General features: G+C 28.0%; 2 protein-coding genes across 2 annotated transcripts; both read right to left on the reverse strand.

Annotated features, from left to right (window-relative positions):
- Window positions 1-3,089: 3,089 nt before the first annotated feature.
- LOC113373576 (inactive pancreatic lipase-related protein 1-like) lies at window positions 3,090-5,911 on the reverse strand. The gene is made up of 8 exons (XM_026613866.1): window positions 5,872-5,911; window positions 5,600-5,711; window positions 5,392-5,519; window positions 5,077-5,325; window positions 4,782-4,982; window positions 3,735-3,906; window positions 3,268-3,591; window positions 3,090-3,211 (listed from the first exon to the last, which is right to left on the reverse strand). Exons 1-7 carry the CDS (start codon window positions 5,909-5,911, stop codon window positions 3,273-3,275), a joined length of 1,221 nt encoding a protein of 406 aa, XP_026469651.1. The 3' UTR covers window positions 3,090-3,211; window positions 3,268-3,272.
- Window positions 5,912-6,990: 1,079 nt separating this feature from the next.
- On the reverse strand, window positions 6,991-9,532 carry LOC113373170 (phospholipase A1 member A-like). Its single transcript, XM_026613488.1, has 6 exons — window positions 9,465-9,532; window positions 9,064-9,191; window positions 8,117-8,362; window positions 7,858-8,055; window positions 7,617-7,788; window positions 6,991-7,340 (listed from the first exon to the last, which is right to left on the reverse strand). The coding sequence occupies exons 1-6, from the start codon at window positions 9,515-9,517 to the stop codon at window positions 7,118-7,120; spliced, it is 1,020 nt and encodes a 339-aa protein (XP_026469273.1). The 5' UTR covers window positions 9,518-9,532; the 3' UTR covers window positions 6,991-7,117.
- Between the last annotated feature and the right edge of the window lie 11,790 nt (window positions 9,533-21,322).

Here is a 21,322-nt window from a genome sequence, read left to right on the forward strand (position 1 = left end):
ATAATTTCTAATTTAAGATAAATAAGCAATAAGTGTTGAAATGTGTATCCGAACATTTGATGTAAAAATATAAAGGTTCGTATTTAGATACTAATTTGTAATCTGATCAAAATTAAAGTTTCTATCGATACAAGCAATGAAATTTGCTTCATAGGTATGAAATATGGATTATTTCAAAATTTGAAAATGAATCTGTTATCTTGTGACAGAAATTTTATCATTTCTTCATGTTTGATTTGTTTGAATATTTTTAATAAATAAGTTATAGAATTAATTGGTTCGAATGTGATCTTGGAAATGATTTGTATATTGAAAATACGTTTATGCATAATTTATGGTAATTGAGATAATTATGAAAATAATTTGGTTAATTATTTAGAATTAAAATTTATCTACATATGTAAAAAAATCAAATTTTTGTAAGAATTATATAAATACATATAAATTAAAAACAAATTAATGATCAAGCGTTATTGAATAAATAATTTAATATGACATATTTTGAGTATATTTAGTATATTTAAAAATGTATATTATTCTGAAAAAAATCTGATTCATTAATAGTAAATTTATAAAAGTTGTTTGCTTTTGCAAAATTATATGAAAAACCAAGCTGAATTTTAAAAAAAATGTTTAAAACAGAAAATTATTTTCTTGAAAGTTCTCTTTAATCCTTAAGTAATATTTCTAAAATAATTTTAGGAAAGATAAAAAAATCTATTCTTTATAACACTCTTGAGAAATACAATATTTATGAATTATAAAACGCATAAACTATTAAATAAAGTAATTGAATGCATGTGTGTGCAAATGTTACAACTAATATTATACATAATTGTAAGTCAAAAGGTTTTATATTAAGTATCAAAAGTATTATGTTTATAATTGTTATTTATAGTTTTAAATATAAATTATATTGTGATAGAAATATATAAATTAACAATACAATAATCTTTGTTTTCCTTTTGTATCTTTTATTTCAAACGTCCGAGTTGGCGCCGAGGTTATCATCAAATTAAATTAAAAATTTACGATGGATTCAAATTAAAAAAGCTGTCAAACCCTATTCCAAACAGAGAACATAATTTATAATTCAATTTGATTATGAACAGGTTTTCATAAGCTAAGAGAACTAATTGTAATTTATGATTTTTATTAGGTGGTAACACCCATCATGGCCTGAATTTATATTGAGGTCGAATCATTTAGCGATCGAATATTTCAAAATCAGACATTAAATATTACGATATTTTTATTAATTTTCATGATAATTAAGACAAGACTTGCTAACGATTAAAAAGAGAAATAGCAAAAGGGATCATTGTGCCAAATAATTGCACATCTTTATTCGAAAGCTTTTTTTAATCAATATTACTGATAATTACAAAGTGGTAGACACTAATGATATGAAAACTTTATATAAAATATTTAATAATTGAAGTAAGTATTAATGAATTTGACGTCTCAGTTAATTCGTCTAAAGACCAATCTTCACACGGTCAGTAGTGAATCTTCAGTACGAATCATTGAAATCAGTAGAACAGTTTTCTCAAAAACGTTGCCAAAAATTTTATCCAATACATCAATTTTTTTCAGAATTACACTAATGTAAAAGTATGAACAAATTTTCATTTTCGATTTTTTGCGATTTATATAACTTACCCTACGGGAACCAATATGGAAAGACCTCAAAGAGATGATGCCCTTTGAAAAGGTGCGCTTATCTGAGAACTTCGGTTCAACAGACACATTATCATATTTTTAACGTTTATTTCGGTCATAAAAAATGATTATATTGTGTATTAAATAAACGAATATTACAGAAACAAATATCCCATGTCGTTAGCTGGATATTAATATAATTGCCCATGGTACGGTATCAATACACGTCATGGGACGATGCAGTGGAGTAGGAATAATATAAAAATATATATATATAAATATTATTGAATATACATACGTGTTGAACTGAATACATACATAATAGCAAGTATAATATATTTTTATTGGCCATTGAAGTATTCATAAATTCAGTTTTTTTTTAATTTTGAGTCTGCCCATTTTTGGACTTTTTGTGAGTCCATAATATTTTAAGATGCTCATTAAGACCATAAACCCTATAAGTGTGCAAAGTTTCATTAACTTTTGAGAAAACGGACCGCCAGATTTTACCAAAAATTACTCAGCACAAATCGCAACTGATATCTTTCAAACAGTTTTTGAATTTTGAAAAGAGGATCATGATTTTTTAGTAAAACGTGGCCAAAACATCTTGCACTTTTCTGCTAATGAAGAAGAAATCGGTTTGGTCGATCTTTGTACAAGACCAATCAAGGCGAGTTCTTATCATCGAATGGCTTTTATATTTTTGTAACCGCGATTACAAAGTATGCTCAGCTTGTTCTTGTACTATAAAAAACAGGTAAAAGGTAAATAATGGTAAGTTCTTATAGTCCAATGTTTTTTATTAAAACAATTTCCGCAATTTTTTTTATTCTTCAAAAATATGTCAAATTATATGTAGGAACAATTTTTTTCTACGCTTCTGATTCTTTTTCATTTGAAAGATAGATATCAAGCTGCGAGAAGTTATTTAATGCCGACGCGGTCGCTCGCAAAAGGCTCCGCAGGGAGGCGACACTCCGCCAATATTATCAAAAATTTTAGATTGTTATTGTTCAGGAAAAAATATTATATCATACATTTGTATTATAGCCAATGCGAAAAAATGGCAAATGACTCGAACATCAATTTGACACGTTTGGTAAGAGATTTAATATATCAATGGTATAACAAATCTGTAGGGATGATTGCAAAGGCGCAGTTTTTTATTAAAAAAATTATGGACGCTGTTATTACAAGTTTATGTTTATTCTATTTGAAATTAAATTATTTTATTCTTACTATCTAACTTCAATAAAAACTAGTCCAAATATGTCAAAAATCTAATTAAATTACTACTATGTTCTGAGCACGTTTCAGAGACTCCGTACTGACTTATAAATTTAAAACAATTACGAGTACAACATGAATAAAAATTGAGTAAAATGTGGTAACTTAAAAAATAAGTTTTATATTCTATGAAGTATGTGCTGTCCTGTGTGTAGTACATTGAAATATTACAACAAATTTTCCATCACCACTCGCCATTGCACAAAAAGTTATAAATTTCAATGTACGCTTGTATGAAATCAGCAAACATTATTCAATCCTAAAAAATATTATACCTTTAATTTAAAATAAAGTTCTGATCAATATCATTCTTACCTTAATTACGGTCTACATCCAGCATAATTATACTTTAATCTCTTAACCTTACTGGCATCAATCGAATATTTTCCAGGGACCATGATAGACTTGACATATTCTTTGGGATATTTTGATTTCCCGCTTTTATATGATGAAATTCTTGGATATTGCAAAGAGTTTTCTGCTAAACAAGGCAAATGCAAACCATAATCCGAACCATAAATCAAATTCGTGTGGGATACATGAATAGTATTAATGGCAACTTGGATGACCATCGGAGGTAAATAGGTGAATGGTGGTCTCATACTAGTTGGTACGTAGTAAATGCCTCGATCTTCAAATCTACGGATAAAATAAAAGTTTCTGTAAATATAACAAAACTATTTTTTGTAATAATATTAATGTAGTTTCTAAATACATTTTCGAATTTCTGGAATTATGATCGCTTTCTTAGATTTAAATATATATTTCTTTTTCATACTTACTTAACATCTTTCGCTACTTCAAAAATATCATAAACAAGACGCTTTCTGGGTATTACTTGACACTCATGATTATAATACAGATCATATATACTTGCACAATGATAAGCATCATAACAATTCTTCTTTTTGATCAACTCTTTAATATAGTCCATAACCCTAAGATGGCTACACTCTAAAATAGTAAGAAATACTGTATTTGTGCAAAGTCTATAAACATAAATATAAGACATCAAGAACACTATTGTGCCAACTTAATAAAAAATATATAAAAAAATAAAATGGAAATAATATAATCGGAAATGAATATAATTTCAAGTTTTATGAAAGCAGTACAGTATTATAATTTTTACTAGAAAGCTAATCGAGGGTTTTACTAATAATTTTGGCAAGAACGAAATCTGGCAGTTAAAAATTAAAGACTATTTAATGGTAAGAGCTAAGAGATTTCAATTAGTTTCGATATCTCCTCGGTCAAGCAGTAGTGACATCAGTTTTTACTTGCAAAATAATTCACCACAAAGAGAGGGGTCACTGTTTGGGTTACCATCAAAAACCGAGTTAAGTCAAATCACCATATCAGCATAAAGGTATAATAAGTTCTCGATATTAAATATTCAAAATAATATTGAAAACTGAAATAATGTTGATAGGAAAATTTTCATTAAACATATTTTCTTTTATCAATTGCAAAAGTATCAAGTAAGCGACATAACCTGAATGTATTCAAAATTACGAAACTTCTTTTTCGTAATCTTACGAAATGATTCATTGTAGCAATAAGTACGATAACAGGCATACACATATAAATGATATTTATACTCATTCTTAGAACAAGTTTTGCCAAAAAATAATAAACTTATATGTGCGATTCGTGAAAATGGTTTTATTGGCACGAAATACGATTCGTCTTCTGTTTGTTAAAATGTAATATTACTATTAGTAATCTTATATTTGAAGAAGCAAAAATTGAATTCGAATCTTTCTTGAACAACATAATTGAAATATATTTATGTAACCTTATAAGAGATTGTTACTTCATAAACTTACGATGTATAGTGCTATCAGGGCAACCTGGCTGTAGAAATCCTCCGTTTATGTAAAAATCCATGTGACCCATGGGTCTTCTGACTCCAAATTGAGCGGCGTTCGTGTGAATTATTCGAACGACAATCGCGCAATCGGCGCCCAACATCATCGCGCGGTCGCCCTTCAGGTCTTCGTCGAAACCGCTGGCAGTCGGGTCGAGTCCTAATAGGAGTCTTAGTACTTATTTTGTTTTTAATAACTTATGATATATATATATATATATATATATATAAGTTAAAATGTGCATTTAACTTACCAACTATAACACCAAATTTTGCCGGATAATGTCTTCTGCCTGCATGACCCAAAATATGAGCACCCAATCCAAAGCCCAAAAAATGGAAATATTCAGCCGACGTTTTAAACGCTGTTTCTAAACGAGAAATGATATGCTCAACTTTCAACCCGATGGTTTTAAGAGATGTAAAAGTCAAATGATAATCCTTAATAAATTTAGTCCATTTCAGTCCGATTATAGTGTATTTGGGCATAGCACGAATATATTCTAAAAAACATACATGAATTAAATTCGTTATTTAATTATTTAAATCAATTTGGAAAAATTAATCACCGTCAATAAGAGGCAAAATATCTTCATATTGTTGTTCAAATCCGTGTATGACAATTCTTATGCGGTAGCAATCTTCCACTTCAATACCTTCCAAATTTGAAATATTTATGTTGTAGTTGTAGTGATCTCTTGAAAAATTTAATATATAGTATAATAACCATATGTCTATATTTAATTAATTTTAATAAAAAATACTGAACCGTATTACTTGTTAAATAAATATACCCCAATATCATCAGCCGGAACTGGTAACAGAACTCTCTTATAACACATAGTTCGCTGCCACCCCTTTCTAAACTCCGTGGCAACCTCTCCTGGCACTATATAATATTGAGTTGATTTACTTTATTAATTTAACACAAATCTTAAAACATAAACTGCTCAAAGGATTGAAATTAATATCTATTGTAAAAGCTTGAAATAAAATACTAAAACTTAATCAAAAATAAGTTAACTGAACGGTTTAATTTTGTTGCTTACCGATACTTAATACAGTCAAGAAATATATCACGCTAAGCATTATGAACATAAATTAACTAAATAGCAAATTTTCCCTGCTATTTATAGTCTCATTCAAACTTCTGTAAAAGCAGAGCCGAATTATATCGATTTGAAGAAATGAGATAAAAATACTTTATTACTGGATTAGTATTATCATTCTAATTATTAAAAAGAACTTTATAATGAATAATACGTTATAATAACACAGTTCCACAACAAAAATTTGATGTGCTACTAATTGTACTAAATTTGGTGTGCAATATGGTAAAAAATTGATTAAAAAATAGAAACGACAAAATCCCCGATCTAGAAATTATTTTGTATCATAATTAAAATCTAATCATTTTTGTAGTTTCCAGGTAATTTAATGCCTAAATGACCTGTGCAACGGATTTCTGCAACATTTTTCATCTCTGTTGAACATATTTTGAAGTAATTGCAAACATGTTTGCAGATAATATAGGGCATACAGAAACTAAATATGTTTGTAACTTATTGTTAAAAGCTACAAAAAATAACCAATATACAGGTTTATATAAGTTATGAACACTTTTTTACTATTACTTAATTCTACATGATGCAATAAATGCAACTCTGCTTAACTTCCATTTCCAATGTGAACCTGACGTCATTTTATTATTATTCCTTTAAAGTATACGATAAATGACTTCACTGCGTTTCAGAAATTATCGGCCATAGCATCTATTACTAATCAAGGTTTGATTCAAAATAATTCGTGTAAAATATTTATAAATAATAGAACAACATGCGGAGGTTTGCTGAAATGGGCTTTATTAGCAGAGAAATACAATACATCGACATCGTTGCCAGTTTTATTAGCTAAGAAATACAGTATATCAACATTTGCTAAAAGATTTATTGCGTTATTAAGACATGTTCTATATAAAAAAAAGAGTTTTAAGAATTTTTAAATTATTAGTTTAATTTTATCCTATCGCCAAATAACTTATATATTTAGTATAGCTTTTATTTTTAATAAATGTAATACTAACAGTATTACCCAATTTAATCCAGTTTAAGCATTTGAATAACATCATAGCGAAATGCAAGCTTAAATCATAATAATAAGTTGTTTGTATCACACAATGCAAATTTTCATATTTTAACAAGAAGATATTTTCGGCAGAGTAAACTATGCTGTACAACGAACATTTTGATCGTCATTCAAAATTTTTTAACCTCATTGATACTTTTTCACCAAACCTTAGCCATTACAATTAGCATTTTGTGACTTTTTTAAAATGCTGTTATCTCCAGGTGTTTCTTTGCTGTTACAATGAACAGGAATTGGCCAGTCGGATCCATATACTCCTGTGGTATGAGAAACGTGAACGACATCATTGGCGACGTATATGTAATGTGGCGGAAACAAAGAATAAGGTGGCCTTGCGTTGGTGGCAGCATAAAATATCCCTTCTTCGTATTCCCTAACAAAAATATAAAATTATGTGCAAAGCTGTATTATACACCAAAGACTTGTTACCTGACGACTGAAATAAGCTAAGTATTAATGAAGCTAATCTTTTCTAAAAAAAAACTTACTTGGACAACTTGCAGCATCTTGTACATGGTGCATTTTCATAATGATAAATGAACCATAACATAGCTTTTTGAATGTACTTAGTTTTAAAAAATACTTAGAATTTTGCAGTATCTGGTACGTTTTGCATTTTCATGATGACAAATGATTTTTAGGTACTTACTCTGGACACCTTGCAGCTTCGTTCGAGACATACATCGAATGCCTGTTTGGCACTATCCTGCATTCTCCGTTATACCGCAAGTCGTACCAGCTTGCGCACCGAAAACCAATGTGCATTCGGTTCTTTTCAATGGCTTCGGCCATGTAATCTATGGCTCTCAAATGCGCACATACTGATGAAGAAAATACCACTTTTAGTTAACGCAAACCAACTAAATTTGTATACTAATATTTCTACTTACATTCATCATCTTCTTTGCAACCTGGCTGATAAAATCCGCCATTCATGTAGAAATCCGCATGTCCCATCGGATACCTAACGCCGTATCGCTCACCATCTGTATGGATGATTCGTACAAATTTAGCACAATCTTTGTTCAACATATTTTCCCTGTCCTCCTTTTTATCTTCATTCCAACCTGATATCGTTGGATCTAGACCTGGGTATAAAATCAAAAAGTTAGTATGTAAATTAGTATATATTTGCATGAATCTACTGACCTATAATCATCCCGATTTCACCGTCTACCATTCTGCCAAGAGTAGCCGCCAACTGTGCCCCTAGACCAAATGCGACTATATGAAAATCCGAGAGTTTCTTTCCTGTATATTCGGAAGTTATAGTTAACAGTGACCGCAAAGAAATTGCTACGTTGTAGAGCGTAGATTTTGCCTGGTTATAGTTTAAAGAGGCTGTAGGCTCCCAGTCTAGGACAATGGCTGAAGTGTTTTCACGACCTTGATACGCTGGAAATCACCACAGATAAAAATATTTTTTAAAGGCTAGTAATATCAATTTAATTTATTTACTTTCCGAAGAAGAAGTTTATATTTTTACGATAAAATCCGATTTGTGAATTTTATGTTTTCTTGACGTATTCTGAATCGTTTGAGTCCAAAAATTGAAATAGTATTTGAGTATGTACGCCTATTTTTTACCTTTCGTTAACATTTTCTCAAAAACAGTTAATCCGATTTGATAAATTTTAAAGCCATTTGATGCAACTGGATGATGAATCAAATCATGTTGATCAGTTGATCAATTTTGTGCCGCCATCGGCCAAGCTGTTGTTTTATGATTATCAAACAAGTGTAAAGTGAAACAGTATCGAAGCATTTTAGTATGTAAAAAGTATAAAATAAAAATTATTTTCTATTATATTATAGATCTTATCTTAAATGTTTTTTGGCTAAATTTCCTCTATATTCTAATAATTGTAAACAAAAATGAAGATGATATACGCCATTTATATTATTATGCTGGTATCCAGTTTTATACATTATTGTATATTAAAATGTATAAAATGTACATTGTTTTATATCTAGTTATAAAAGAGTAAATAGAAAAATAAATTTTATACATTCATTGGTAAGTTGATTATGATGATAGTCATATTCATGTATATTTGGTAATAAGTTTAATTGATGGAATTATATATTCAATTTACCTTTTATTATAGACATCACGTCCAATCTGGTTTGATGATATCCGTGAAGAACAAAACGAATATCATGACAACTTGGTATTTCAATTTCTTCCCATATTTCAGGGGTGAGGGGTAAGCCTTCATACTCACTGAAATAAAAATTATATATAAAAGCTAATAATCAAAATTAAGATAATCAATTTTAAGATAATAATCAAAAACTATTATAAATTTCCTTTGTTATAAAAAATGGATTCAGGTAAAATTTAAATTTCTCAAAACCAAGTATATCAGAGGTGTAACTATTTCTCACAATTTTAGTTATATTTCAATATTATAAACTAGTGTGATTAAATAGCACATAAAATGAAACTTTAAAATCTTAATTTTAATTTAATAATAAAATAAAATAATAATATTACTTGTTATACAAATAAGCTTCTAGAGGAGCACCATCTGGCGCTGATCTTGGCATAAAACATTCTGCTTCCGGACCCTCACTCAAAACTACAAAAAAAAATCAAAAAAAATTTACACTTTGTAATATAATATATAATATAAATGTAATATACTATATAATGAAAATAAAATACTCAATTATAATAAAAATATTATACCATAATCGTAAAGATGGATGAAAATGAAAAAAACTTGCATTAGTTTAAGAACGATCATGATTAAATTTTACACTAGCCAAATAGCCAAAAGTGCTGATTTCCTTATAGCTGTATTTTTATAGCGACTGAACAATGTTTTTACTTTGATAATACACAGGACCAAACTCGATTCATTTTTTTTATTTATATGCATTTTATCAATAGAATTTGAGCAAAAAATGGTAATAATAAATAAGTATACTTTAATGCATTTATCTCAAAATAAGATTTCAAGAGCACAAATCTAATAAAATGTATGTTATTACAAACAATCGTAATGTAACTGCAATCGTGGAAAATTATTTATGAAATGTTTTCTTAATCGGTCCTGTATTTTTTTTTTCAATTTAAAACTCAGTATAATACGCCATTATTTCTTAACAATAAACTGTTTGATATTTATAAATGGTGTATAATAAAAATTCTATTCTCAATATTATATTAGAATTGTTATTAGTAGTAACTATAAAAATTATCGTAGTGAACAAATCTTAATAGGTTTCATTCGAGAAATATTAAATTATATTTTTTAAATAGTGAATTATATACATAGATATATATAAGATGTATTTATACACGTGCTCATAAATAAGTGATTTTTATTTTTCAGGATACTTCAAGATGCATCATTTTTATCATCAAAAGATCATCAGAAAACAAGGCTGAACGGAACTTTAATTATTTTACATTTTCATAAAATTAAGTTCATTGGCGTCGCTAATTATTTGTTATAAAATTAAATTGTCATTAAAATGATTTATTATCATTTATTTAAATGATTTTTGTAATTTAGACAGAACCTTATGTAGACAAATATTCTTTTTTTTTGTAGAATTATATATTGGAAAATTAGAGAAGATTAAAGTCTTAATAAATTACAAAGTCAAATTTAAAAATGTTGAGTTGTAAATGTAGAGTCATCCCCATATGGGGTAAAAAGGTCAGATGACACATTTTAAAAAAAGAGCAAAAAAACATATGTCAGTAATTATATGAGCCATCGAGTTATGGGCTAAATTTTTATTTGGTTGTATTTTGAGTCCTATTTAAAAATTTTATATTAATCAATTATCAACTCTCAAAACAAACAAGGTATATTATATTAATTATGTTACACACGAGATTAATTACTTTAAGGTCGATCTTTTTAATTGATCTCTATACATACGAGTATATATCAGGGGCGTAACGTGCCTTGGCGGGGCCCCGTATCAAAATCGGTTTGGGGGCCCCCCTAAAGATTTTTCATAATTCAAAGAAACATAAAAAGATTAATAAATTCATTTAATAAAATTAAAAGAACATTTATTTATCAAATTTTCAAATATACGTCGAATATTATTTTTAATATTTTACAAGTAACTATAATTAAATATTCACTCTCCTTGCCTTTTTATCAGCAAACTGATTTATTAAGTCATTTATAGCTGATGATGTTTTTATTTTTTCTAATGTTTCTGCCTCTATGGACAATAGAGACATGTCTGATAGACGTTCCTGTTTTATTGATGTTCTGAGGTAATTTTTGATTAATTTTAATTTTGAAAAACTCCTTTCAGCAGTTGCGGTTGTAACTGGAAGGGTCAAGAATAAAATGCAAGCTGTTATTACATCCGAAAAACTGGATGCAATACTATTACATTTTATTAATAATAATTCAGCGAGTTCTTTAATGGAATGAATATTTTCGATTTCTAATTTTAAGCATGCTTTTAGATTATCAATTGATCGCAAAGATTACCTGATAGATCTTTGCAGTATTTTGTCGTCAGTTTTCCGGAAGCAATTATTATTTCTTCATTTGAAGAAGACATGAGTTTTTCCGGTTGCAATATTCTGAACATACTATTTACGTCACAAAGGTTTTGAAACCTTTGTTTTGTTTGATAAATTAAAATATCTAAACAGCAATAGTACACGTTTACTTTAAAATATGATTCAGGGTCTAAAATTCTCTCGTCTTGTGATAACTCATCGAAAAATCGCTTTGTTATCTTCCGCCTCTTGTTTTTAAAAATTGTTTTTATATTTCAATTCTTTGCTAAATCCTTAGTATTCCTTAACAAAATAAGGAATGAATTTTTATGCCTCAATTCGCGCAGACTCTTTAAAAGATTTCCTAATAGTATGCTAGTTCGTTGTAAGTCATTACTCACATCCTGTAGAGCTTTCGAAATTGGATTAATAATTTGAAACAATAAAGAAAAAAATGTTACGAGCACTAAAATATCATAGCTTTCTAAAAGGTTGATTAAATTCTTACATTCTTCACGTTCATCTTTTTTTTAGAAATTAAATTTAATTTATACAGAATTTTTACTATTAATAAATAGTTTTTGCTTATTGCTAATAAGGCGTCGTTCCTTGAAAACCATCTGGTAGGGCATACCCTTTTAAGTGTTACTAAATATTCCTCGGAAGAATCTTGATTTAGCATTGACCAGCGTTATTGTATGCTATTGCCAAAAAACGTGTATATTTTTTCGATTTAAGAAATTTTTGGCATTTTTTATGACTTCATCTTTTTTCTGTTTAATTTTTCGTTTTCTTTTTACTCATTGTTTTCTTTAAATCACCACTAACACTTTTCTACAAATCATCACTAAACCAAAACACTAGTGGTTTGTATTGTAATACAAAATAATTCACAATCACTGAAATATGTAAATAACCCCCGCTGTCTTTCAATATATAAACCCTTCGACTAACTCTGGCAATTATCATATGATTGTATTTTTTCTAACGTCTTTAGTTCTGTACCAAATGTTGTACTTCTTGTCCATTTTGGGTCAGTTGGAAAAAATATTACTTATTAAAAGAAATCCCTGCCGTTCGTTCGTCGCTTGTCAACATATCATTGTATTTTGGGTACGCATAACTGTACATTGTTTATTGAGGGTTTTACATTGATTATTGAGGGATAAACGGGGAAACCCCGTAGGCCAAACATGCCGACAATCGATGTAAGTTGTCCCGACAATAAAAAGAAATTAATTTTTTGACTTTGTCGTTTGTGAAATAAATAAAAAGTTTTTCTCAATTTCTGTTAACGCTCGTTGGGGGCCCCCTGGGACCGGGGGCGCCGTATCATTGATACGGCTGATACGGCGGTAGTTACGCCCCTGGTATATATTAATATCTGTTATAAAAAGGTAATATTTTTAACTTCCCGTAGGGCAAGTTATAGTAATCGCAAAAAAATCGAAAATGAAAATTTTTATATATCTTTACGTTTCAAAGGTTTCTGAACATTTTGGCATACCTTAGAAAAAATGGATGTATGTGTGTGTGTGTGTGTGTGTGTGTGTGTATGTATGTATGTATGTATGTATGTATGTATGTATGTATGTATGTATGTGCGTGTGTGTATGTATGTGCGGATACAAATTTTCGTCGACGATTTCGGGAACACGGATCAACCGATTTGAATAATTCAAAAAACATTCGATTCGTATTGATAAGGAGACGTGCTGATTAGTTTTTGGCGAAGGCAGGTCTAGCCGTTCCGAAGATACGGGGCAAAAAGTGCCGAAAACGGTAACTCAGTTTTTAAGAGAACGGAGCGTCCGATTTGAATAATTCAAAAAACATTTCACTTGTATTGACAAGGTGAAGAATCGATAAAATTTTCATGAAGGTAGGTCTAGCGGTTTCGGAGATATGGAGGAAAAAGTAAAAAAATGAGCCATTTGGCGGTCAAAAATGATCATTAGACATATGCACATCAAATTATCAGATATTTTATAGAGATTTTAACAATAAGTATACATTTTGTTAACATTTCTATGGGTTCCGTACCAATGCTTATGCGTTAGACAGCGACGCGGCGCATACGCGCTTTATATTTTGTCCCTATGCAGTTAAAGCAGTACGATTGCTTTCAAAAAAATTTCAGATCTTCTACAATATGTCAAAATACAGAAAAAAAAAATTTTTTTCAAAAAAAAAAATGTTTTTTTAAAAAAAAATTTTTTTTTTCAAAGAAAAGTTATTTTTTGTCCAATTTATAGTTTCTCAAAAATCTTATTCTTTCAAAGTAATTTTTTTTCAAAAATGTTAATTGTTTTTAAAAAAATAATAATTTTTGGTACGGGAAGTTCCAGCAATTTGCCTTAAGGCACGATGCCTTAATTGCCTTAAGACAGAATTCCACTTACAGCTAGTCTTCATTTTATTTCTCATCGTTAAAATAAAATTAGTCGGCTCGGAGGATAACAAAGCAAAGGGCAACACGCTGGGAAGACCCTACAAACTATTTCATATACAAACAGATGCGCCAATAACATCCATTAATTTACAAAATATAACCATAGCCAAATATCAGAATAATAATTGAATAAGTCCACAATTGTTGATAATTTTATTATATTTACTCCAATTAATTGTCAGCAAAAACAATAAATTGTTCAGAAGGTAGTCAATTAATATTTACTATAATTTTTACATAAACTAATAAAGTTTGATGTATTGAGCAATAATTACTAATAAAGTTATTTTGTGAATAAATGGCTTGTTGTATTTAGTCGATATGAACGCACCTGTTTCATAAATAATATCACCCTTAACCAGAAAGTTTTATAAAAATAGCATTTTCTGTTACAATGGAAAAATATATGTTATTGAGAAGTGTTTTTGTAGTTTTATGTTTTAAAATTCACAAAATCATATGTTTTATTTAACTGTTTCAATAAGCCAATTATTACTGACTGAATAGAACCATTGTGCAATAAAAAAAATTAAATATAGTGTAATAAATCAAAATAAGCTTGTTTTTATAAGTACTAAAAACATATTCGCTAATGTATACATTCATAAAATTTGTAATATTTTTAAAAACTAATTTTATTTTTTTATTTAATTAGTTCGGTTTTTTATTTGTCATGCTTCTTAACCTAAAAAATAAAATTAACTAAATTAATTAAAATAAATTGTAATTAAACAACTAGCATTCTGAATATTTAAGTTATGGTAATATGATATAATATATTTATGATTTTTTTTCAACTTCGAGCAATTTTCATCTAAATGTAAGCAAATAATTTATCAAAAATAACATGCAATAACAGTTATTTTCGACAAAACAAATATCTTTTAATAATAAATTTAACCAATGACTCAGATGTTTCCATTTTATGTATATTTCATTTCTACAGGTGGTTTTAAATGCTTACGTGTTTATAAATTATAACAGGAATAAATCTGATAAAATTGTTTGAAATTTCTTTCCGTTTAATAATACGTCGTCACAATACGGTTGTTTTTCGTATTAATTATTGTAGATGAATGAAATCAGAAAATCAACATAATTATTTGAACAATAGTTCGGCACATAAAACTAAATTTATTTCTTATAAAATAGTATAAATGAAATTCCTATGGAGGAAAACATTATCAAATAAAATAAAAATAAAATCGAATGATTTTTAAGGCTAATTAATAGGTTGAGCTTCAAGGTATTAGATTAATTTTAAAGTAATATAATAATTTTAGCGGAGTATGCAAAATTACTTACATCTAATGTAGATTTCAGTTTAATTAATTTTTTTGAAAATAATTTATTTTTGCAATTTTGATTATAATCTTTTATTTTCTTTCATTGAAACTATCTATTATATAAATCTTATCGCTTTAATATTAAAAACAGATTTATAAAAACAATAATCCTAATATCGTCCTAATTTATTTTAACATAACAGAAAAAAGTTGAATATTTACGTAAAATGACATAGGGTTCTAGATCGTATATAATCTTTTTTAATCGCGGCGTAAAATAACTGTACTATCTCAAAAAGTGTGTCATTTTTCAAAGATACTTTTTTATGTATCTTTATCTCATTACCCTAACTATGGGGTGAAAAGGGACAGAACAAATTTTAAAAATATCGCCAAAAAACACGTTATTAACTAGGAATGATGAGTTTATAGTGTTACTGTATAGCAGACTTGGCTTTCACAATATAATTACTGAAAGTCAAATTGGACTTTCGTGGCTCATCCTATCCTAAAAAATTAACAATCAAATAGGTATTTAGTATTATCGACGTTGATTCAAAACCTCAAATACAGTAAATTTAGTACCATTTAATTTTATTGTTTACATTTTGATTCATTACGAAGATCATCAAGAAACGGCGAGAAATATTTTCGCATGCTGTATTGCTATTAAATTGAATTGCTCGAAGCAAAGAAATGATGTTATATATAGTTATTTGCTGTGGAGGAAAGGATGAAAATGGATAAATAATTTTAAATCATATTTTATGTTTTAAGCGAATTAACGTCATGATATTTATTTAGTTAAATATAATGAATGGATAGTAATATTTCAAATGGGTAGGACTATGTAAATGAGCAATTTAACTTTGATGAAAAAGTAACACTAAAAAACCTCAAAGAGAATACAAAGTCTATATATGGAGCAACTACTTTTCACTTCATATTTTGCTTAAAATATATACAATTCTTGAAACTAGACATAAACTAAGGCTAAAACACCTTATGATTCATTTTTTTAATTTAAGTTTAAAAAAAATTATTTAAAAACATTTTGATCAATTTGTTTCCATTGGTGATGATTTTTAGATTTCTAAATAAGAAGAACACTATCTAGCATAATACTGATATAAATAAATACTTTATTCACTCATTTTGTTGTATTTTCTATATACATGTTCATCTGTTTTCATAAATAAACCAATTTAAATTCTCTACACAGTGTTTTTAATTTTATTGTGAATTACTGATGCTTTTTAGATTTATAATTGAGAAGTATGCTAGTTAATGTAATTCATTTCAATAATATGGTCATATTTTTACTTTGGCGATGAGAACCCAAATTTATCGTTCTTCTGAATAATTTTTTGCATATTAATATTTATGCTTCAAAACTATCCTATGGTAGTCTGTCTTTTTTTATTTTATGTTACGTACATTCATGCTTATCTCTATTATTTTAAATTACTGACAATCTTTTCAAAGAACTCTTCATTCAAAGTTTGATTAATACATTTTCAGTTTTCAGTTTGGTATCATTTTGTACCACATATTGACTCATTAATTACTCTTTCATAACTCTAAATATTTATTATTTCCAGAAGTGACAGAAGCTTTATTTAAAATGAAATATTATGTGTTTTCAGGTCTATATTTAGAAAACTGATTAAAAGTTATTATACATTGCCATTAGAAAAATAAAATTAATCTTCTCTTATTATCCATGAGATTTTCAGAATCAAGGTTCAAAATCAAATTATCGTAAAAATATTCCGAAGTTTATTTTCGCTGTCATATAAAATGCACACAAATCAGAAACATATAAAACGTCTGCCGAATAAAATAAAAAGAAAAAAAACAAAAGCGCCAGAATAATCGCGATGTGTATATTGTTATTCGTGTTAGTAATATAAGCTGTGTGTGTATATCAGACAATATCACATGGCGAAAATAATTTATTAGGCACTAAATATAAATCAATACCACATTTGTGATTAAAAATTAACTAACTCAAACATGAACTATAACGGTTTATTTGGAAAAGCAAACGCCATTGAATTATGCAAAAATTCAATAATTACTTCTGATTGAAAGTTTTTTACAGCTTATAAAATGATAATAAATATATTTATACCAAAAACAATGGAAATTATTAAATTTATGTACAACAAATATATGAACAAAACACCAATACCCAAACTAATGTTGAGTAGGGGTACGGTTTTTAATCAGCAATTATTTTGTTAATTTACCAATTTAAAAAATAACGTAAATAGCAGCAGTCCATGGTTTTAACTTGATATTTTCAAATTGAGTAAAATGTTTTTTAAAAAAAGCGTAAATAGCAGTCCATGGTTATAAACATACATAACAAAACATAATTTTTTAAAAAAGAAATCTTCATAAAATCTTTTATTCTCGTGTAAAATTTTCTTTTCACATTCTTTTTCATATTCAATACAATAAAGGAATCTTATTTAAACACACGTACTTCGTCTTCCTCCCTTTGAACCCTCTATCTAAAAATCAGTTATAGTTTATATAGTGTTATGGCGACTGTTACATCAGTAACAAACTTTTCTTCAGGTTAATGAATTGTTGTTTAATCGTTGTGTTACAATTGCTGTATCTATTCATTATCATTTAGATTGTAATAAAGTAGTTTTAATATTTCCGCAATAATTCAAAATTGATGTGTTGTAAATTTTGCTGAGTAGGAATTCATATGAAAAATGTATTTGAAGTTTGAATTTTAATCCTTTAATAGTATCTGAAAATATAGAAAAATATAGCCTTTACATGTAAGTTTTCAGAAAAAGTTCTAATTTAGATTATTGTTGTTAAATGTTATTCACGTTACAATTAACGTAAAATTAAAAACTTTTTACTGGGCTGGCGAATTGATTAATCGTTGTGTAGGTATTTAAAACAAATTTTGTGCGAATAGATGAACAGTCTATCTAACGAAAACAAAGGGGTTCTTGCATGCAGCTAACATATTAACAAAACCAAAAGAAAAACAGAATGAAAATGATAAACTCATTAATAATCGTACCCACAACATGTTTACATAGATATAAAAAACAATAAAACAAAATTGGTTCTTGATTGAAAAAAAAAACACGATACAATATTGATTTAGATTTATGACAGCGGATACCCGACCATTTCTAAATCCATTTATTATTATTATATTGGCCGTGTGTTCGTGAAGACTATTTAATTCATACAAATGTTTCCTGCGTTAAAAAAGCGTGGTCCTATTACCGTGAGCCATACATCAAGCCCTAACTAGCCCCACGCCTCATTAAGCGTTCGGACGCTAATTACAAATAATGGTATACAATCAAAATTTAATGCATATAATTATACATAATGCGATTAAGAAAGTCGATTGGATTTTTCTAAACAAATAAACCGTGCCGCCTGATTTGAATAATTATCATATAATTAAAACAACAAATATTAATATTAAACAGCGTCGTACCTTTCCCGACGGCCGAGATTCAATCCTTTCCTCTTCTCCATTGTTGGCCGAGAGAGGTGATTATTATCAATAAATCGTCGGGACGTTAACCCTCCTGTCGTAATTTGTTTGGATACGATTGTTTAACAAACTGAATGTTTAATTTAAAATAATGGTGAATTTATGTTAAACAAAACGGTTCTAGTTTTTTTTTTGTTTGCTGTCTTCATTAATCATTTGCGATGCAGAAGGCGTTTACGGCTTCAATAATATCTTCTAAGGAATGAGTATAATCTGAACCAAATATTTGCTTTTCTAAATTCATCAGAAGTGCATTATCGTTTCTAGAAACATACTATTATATATAAATATATATAATATATATATAAAACTAAAATAAGACATTGGATCAGTTTGCCCCTTGGCTGACGCCTATAAAACAGCAAATAAAACACATTTCTACAATTATGAATTAGCTGGGAGTTTTACTGTACATAGTCGGATTGTTGTTTGTTTGATATGTATTATTAGTTAAAGTCAAATTGGTCTTTTGTGCCCCACCCTACCCTAAATATATATATATATATATATATATATATATATATATATATATATATATATATATATATATATGTCTCATCAGAGTTCACATATGTTAAGGCGCAATTAAGCTACAATATTATATTTAATTTATCTGTTACGAAACTAAGAAAAAAATGTGCAAATTTTATTTTATTTTCTGAAGTGTATGAAATTGCGCAAATAAAGTGCGTAAACAAAGTTTGGCGATATAAAATTTAATTAAAACAAGCTCACATTTTTGTAAATAAGAGCATGTGAAGACCCTCAGTGCATACAAGTTCATTTTTATGATTATTTTACATATAAATATTTACAGCTTGATAAAATATTAATAGCATGTCGTTATTGTATCCGTGTTATTGGCTGTAATATATCTTCTTAATAAGTGTGAAAAGTGCATTAATTTTAAATACGATATACCCAAACAAGGAATATTAAGACAAGCCGATCATATGCGTTTGTTTTTCGAAAAAAGTTCCATATAAAACACGAACTTAATATAAACTGCTACTAAATGCAAATGATGTTGTTTGATTGATAGCCGTTCTTCAAAAGTTTTACTCCGAGGCTCTGCATAACTTAACACGTCGCCATTTCTTCTACGCAAAGTGGGCGTAACCGTTAATTATCAAATGAATTTTATTTATCCTCATTTTTTATACAAAATTATGCGTACGAGAGAATATTCAGAGTAATTTATAACGGCCAGATGCTTGCCCGATCAGCATGTTAATTAAAACTGCCAATCAAACTAATGAGTCTCTAAATCCGTAGTTAAACTTATAAGGTCTCTCCACTTTGCCTGGGATCGCCTCCCAATAGGTTCGGGGTGCTCTCGGGACCGGGGCCTCCTGCAGCGCCAAGGGAACGAATGAAACTCGTAAACGTTTGCGAAAATTTATTGATAAAATTTATTGCTAAAATTATTAGGATGGAAAACAAAAGTCTCAAGAATAAATCCCATGTGTTATAAAATACAGTCGAGCATGTAGAAGGACTAATACACCGATTGTGGCGACTTTTTGAAAAGCTATATATTATATTAAAAACATATAGTATATCAAAAAACATATAATACAGGTCGTCATCTATTCGCCAGGAAAACGTAGTCTTTGCAAAGCTCTATTAGCTAATATTATTAGGGTGTAACCTAAAGAATAAAAACCTCAAAAATAAGATAATTTTAGACTAAGGATTGAATACAATCATTTTTAATATTGTCACTGTTGCAAAACGAACAGAACTCGTAAATTGCAAAATTATTTAATGAATAAAAATAAATTAAATCGAGCTTCACGCATATATAGAGTTCTTCATATAGAATTTGTATAAGTTACTCATATTTTCATTTTACTAATATTAAATTAAACAATATCTTATCCATTGAACTATTGAATATCTACAATTTTAGTAGCATTTAGAGATCATGAGTAAAAAAACTGATCGATCAAATCAAAATGCTATTAATAACTTTTATTTTCAGAACATTTAATTCAAATTATTTTCAAACATCCAATACATTTTTGAGAGTAAAATTGCAATGCACTTAATTTTTCGCATTTTTCTATCTATTTTTAATAAGAATTGAGAAAATTTTAATTACCATAAATTCTAAATAAATAGCTTAACGTGTAGAAAGCATTATATTCAATAAAACTATAAAAATTCAAGATAAATTCGACCTCTGATCAACTTCTATATATTATGTATATTTAGGCAAAATTACTTCTAATTTTTTGGTAATTTTTATAAATTCTACCCATGAATAATTGATATATTTCATGCCAATTTTTTGGATTCAAATAAAAATATGCATAAATACAAATAAAATATAATAAATTTAAAAAGCAATAAACTATTTTACGAGATCTTAAATTTTCATTGCTAGAATAATCAGACATCTCAATAACGAAATTCCGAAGCATTCATATTATTTATCGAACATTATCGATATTATCATATAAAACTCGATATATTTACGATATGATATATTTTATGCTTTATAATCATCTCGCATAAGGATATAATTTATTCGAAATTCAAATAACCTCGCGGTAGTGTTGTTGAAAAAAATAAGCTTTTA

Source organism: Ctenocephalides felis, unplaced genomic scaffold (genome assembly GCF_003426905.1).
Source record: "Ctenocephalides felis isolate EL2017-DRISC unplaced genomic scaffold, ASM342690v1 CF-g0.4_SCAFFOLD_01604, whole genome shotgun sequence".
Taxonomy (NCBI): Eukaryota; Metazoa; Arthropoda; class Insecta; order Siphonaptera; family Pulicidae; genus Ctenocephalides; species Ctenocephalides felis.

What these genes read in the sequence shown, in the direction of transcription:
- LOC113373576 (XM_026613866.1), bottom strand. Translation starts at nt 5,911, where the DNA reads ATGCTTAGCGTGATATATTTCTTGACTGTATTAAGTATCG. An exon ending in GGGGTATATTTATTTAACAA is followed by an intron (nt 5,520 to 5,599) that starts GTAATACGGTTC and finishes AAATTTTTCAAG; the next exon opens with AGATCACTACAACTACAACA. An exon ending in GAAGTAGCGAAAGATGTTAA is followed by an intron (nt 3,592 to 3,734) that starts GTAAGTATGAAA and finishes TTTTATCCGTAG; the next exon opens with ATTTGAAGATCGAGGCATTT.
- LOC113373170 (XM_026613488.1), bottom strand. Translation starts at nt 9,517, where the DNA reads ATGCCAAGATCAGCGCCAGATGGTGCTCCTCTAGAAGCTTATTTGTAT. An exon ending in GAAGCTTATTTGTATAACAA is followed by an intron (nt 9,192 to 9,464) that starts GTAATATTATTA and finishes TTTTTATTTCAG; the next exon opens with TGAGTATGAAGGCTTACCCC. An exon ending in TGAAATCGGGATGATTATAG is followed by an intron (nt 8,056 to 8,116) that starts GTCAGTAGATTC and finishes TTTTATACCCAG; the next exon opens with GTCTAGATCCAACGATATCA.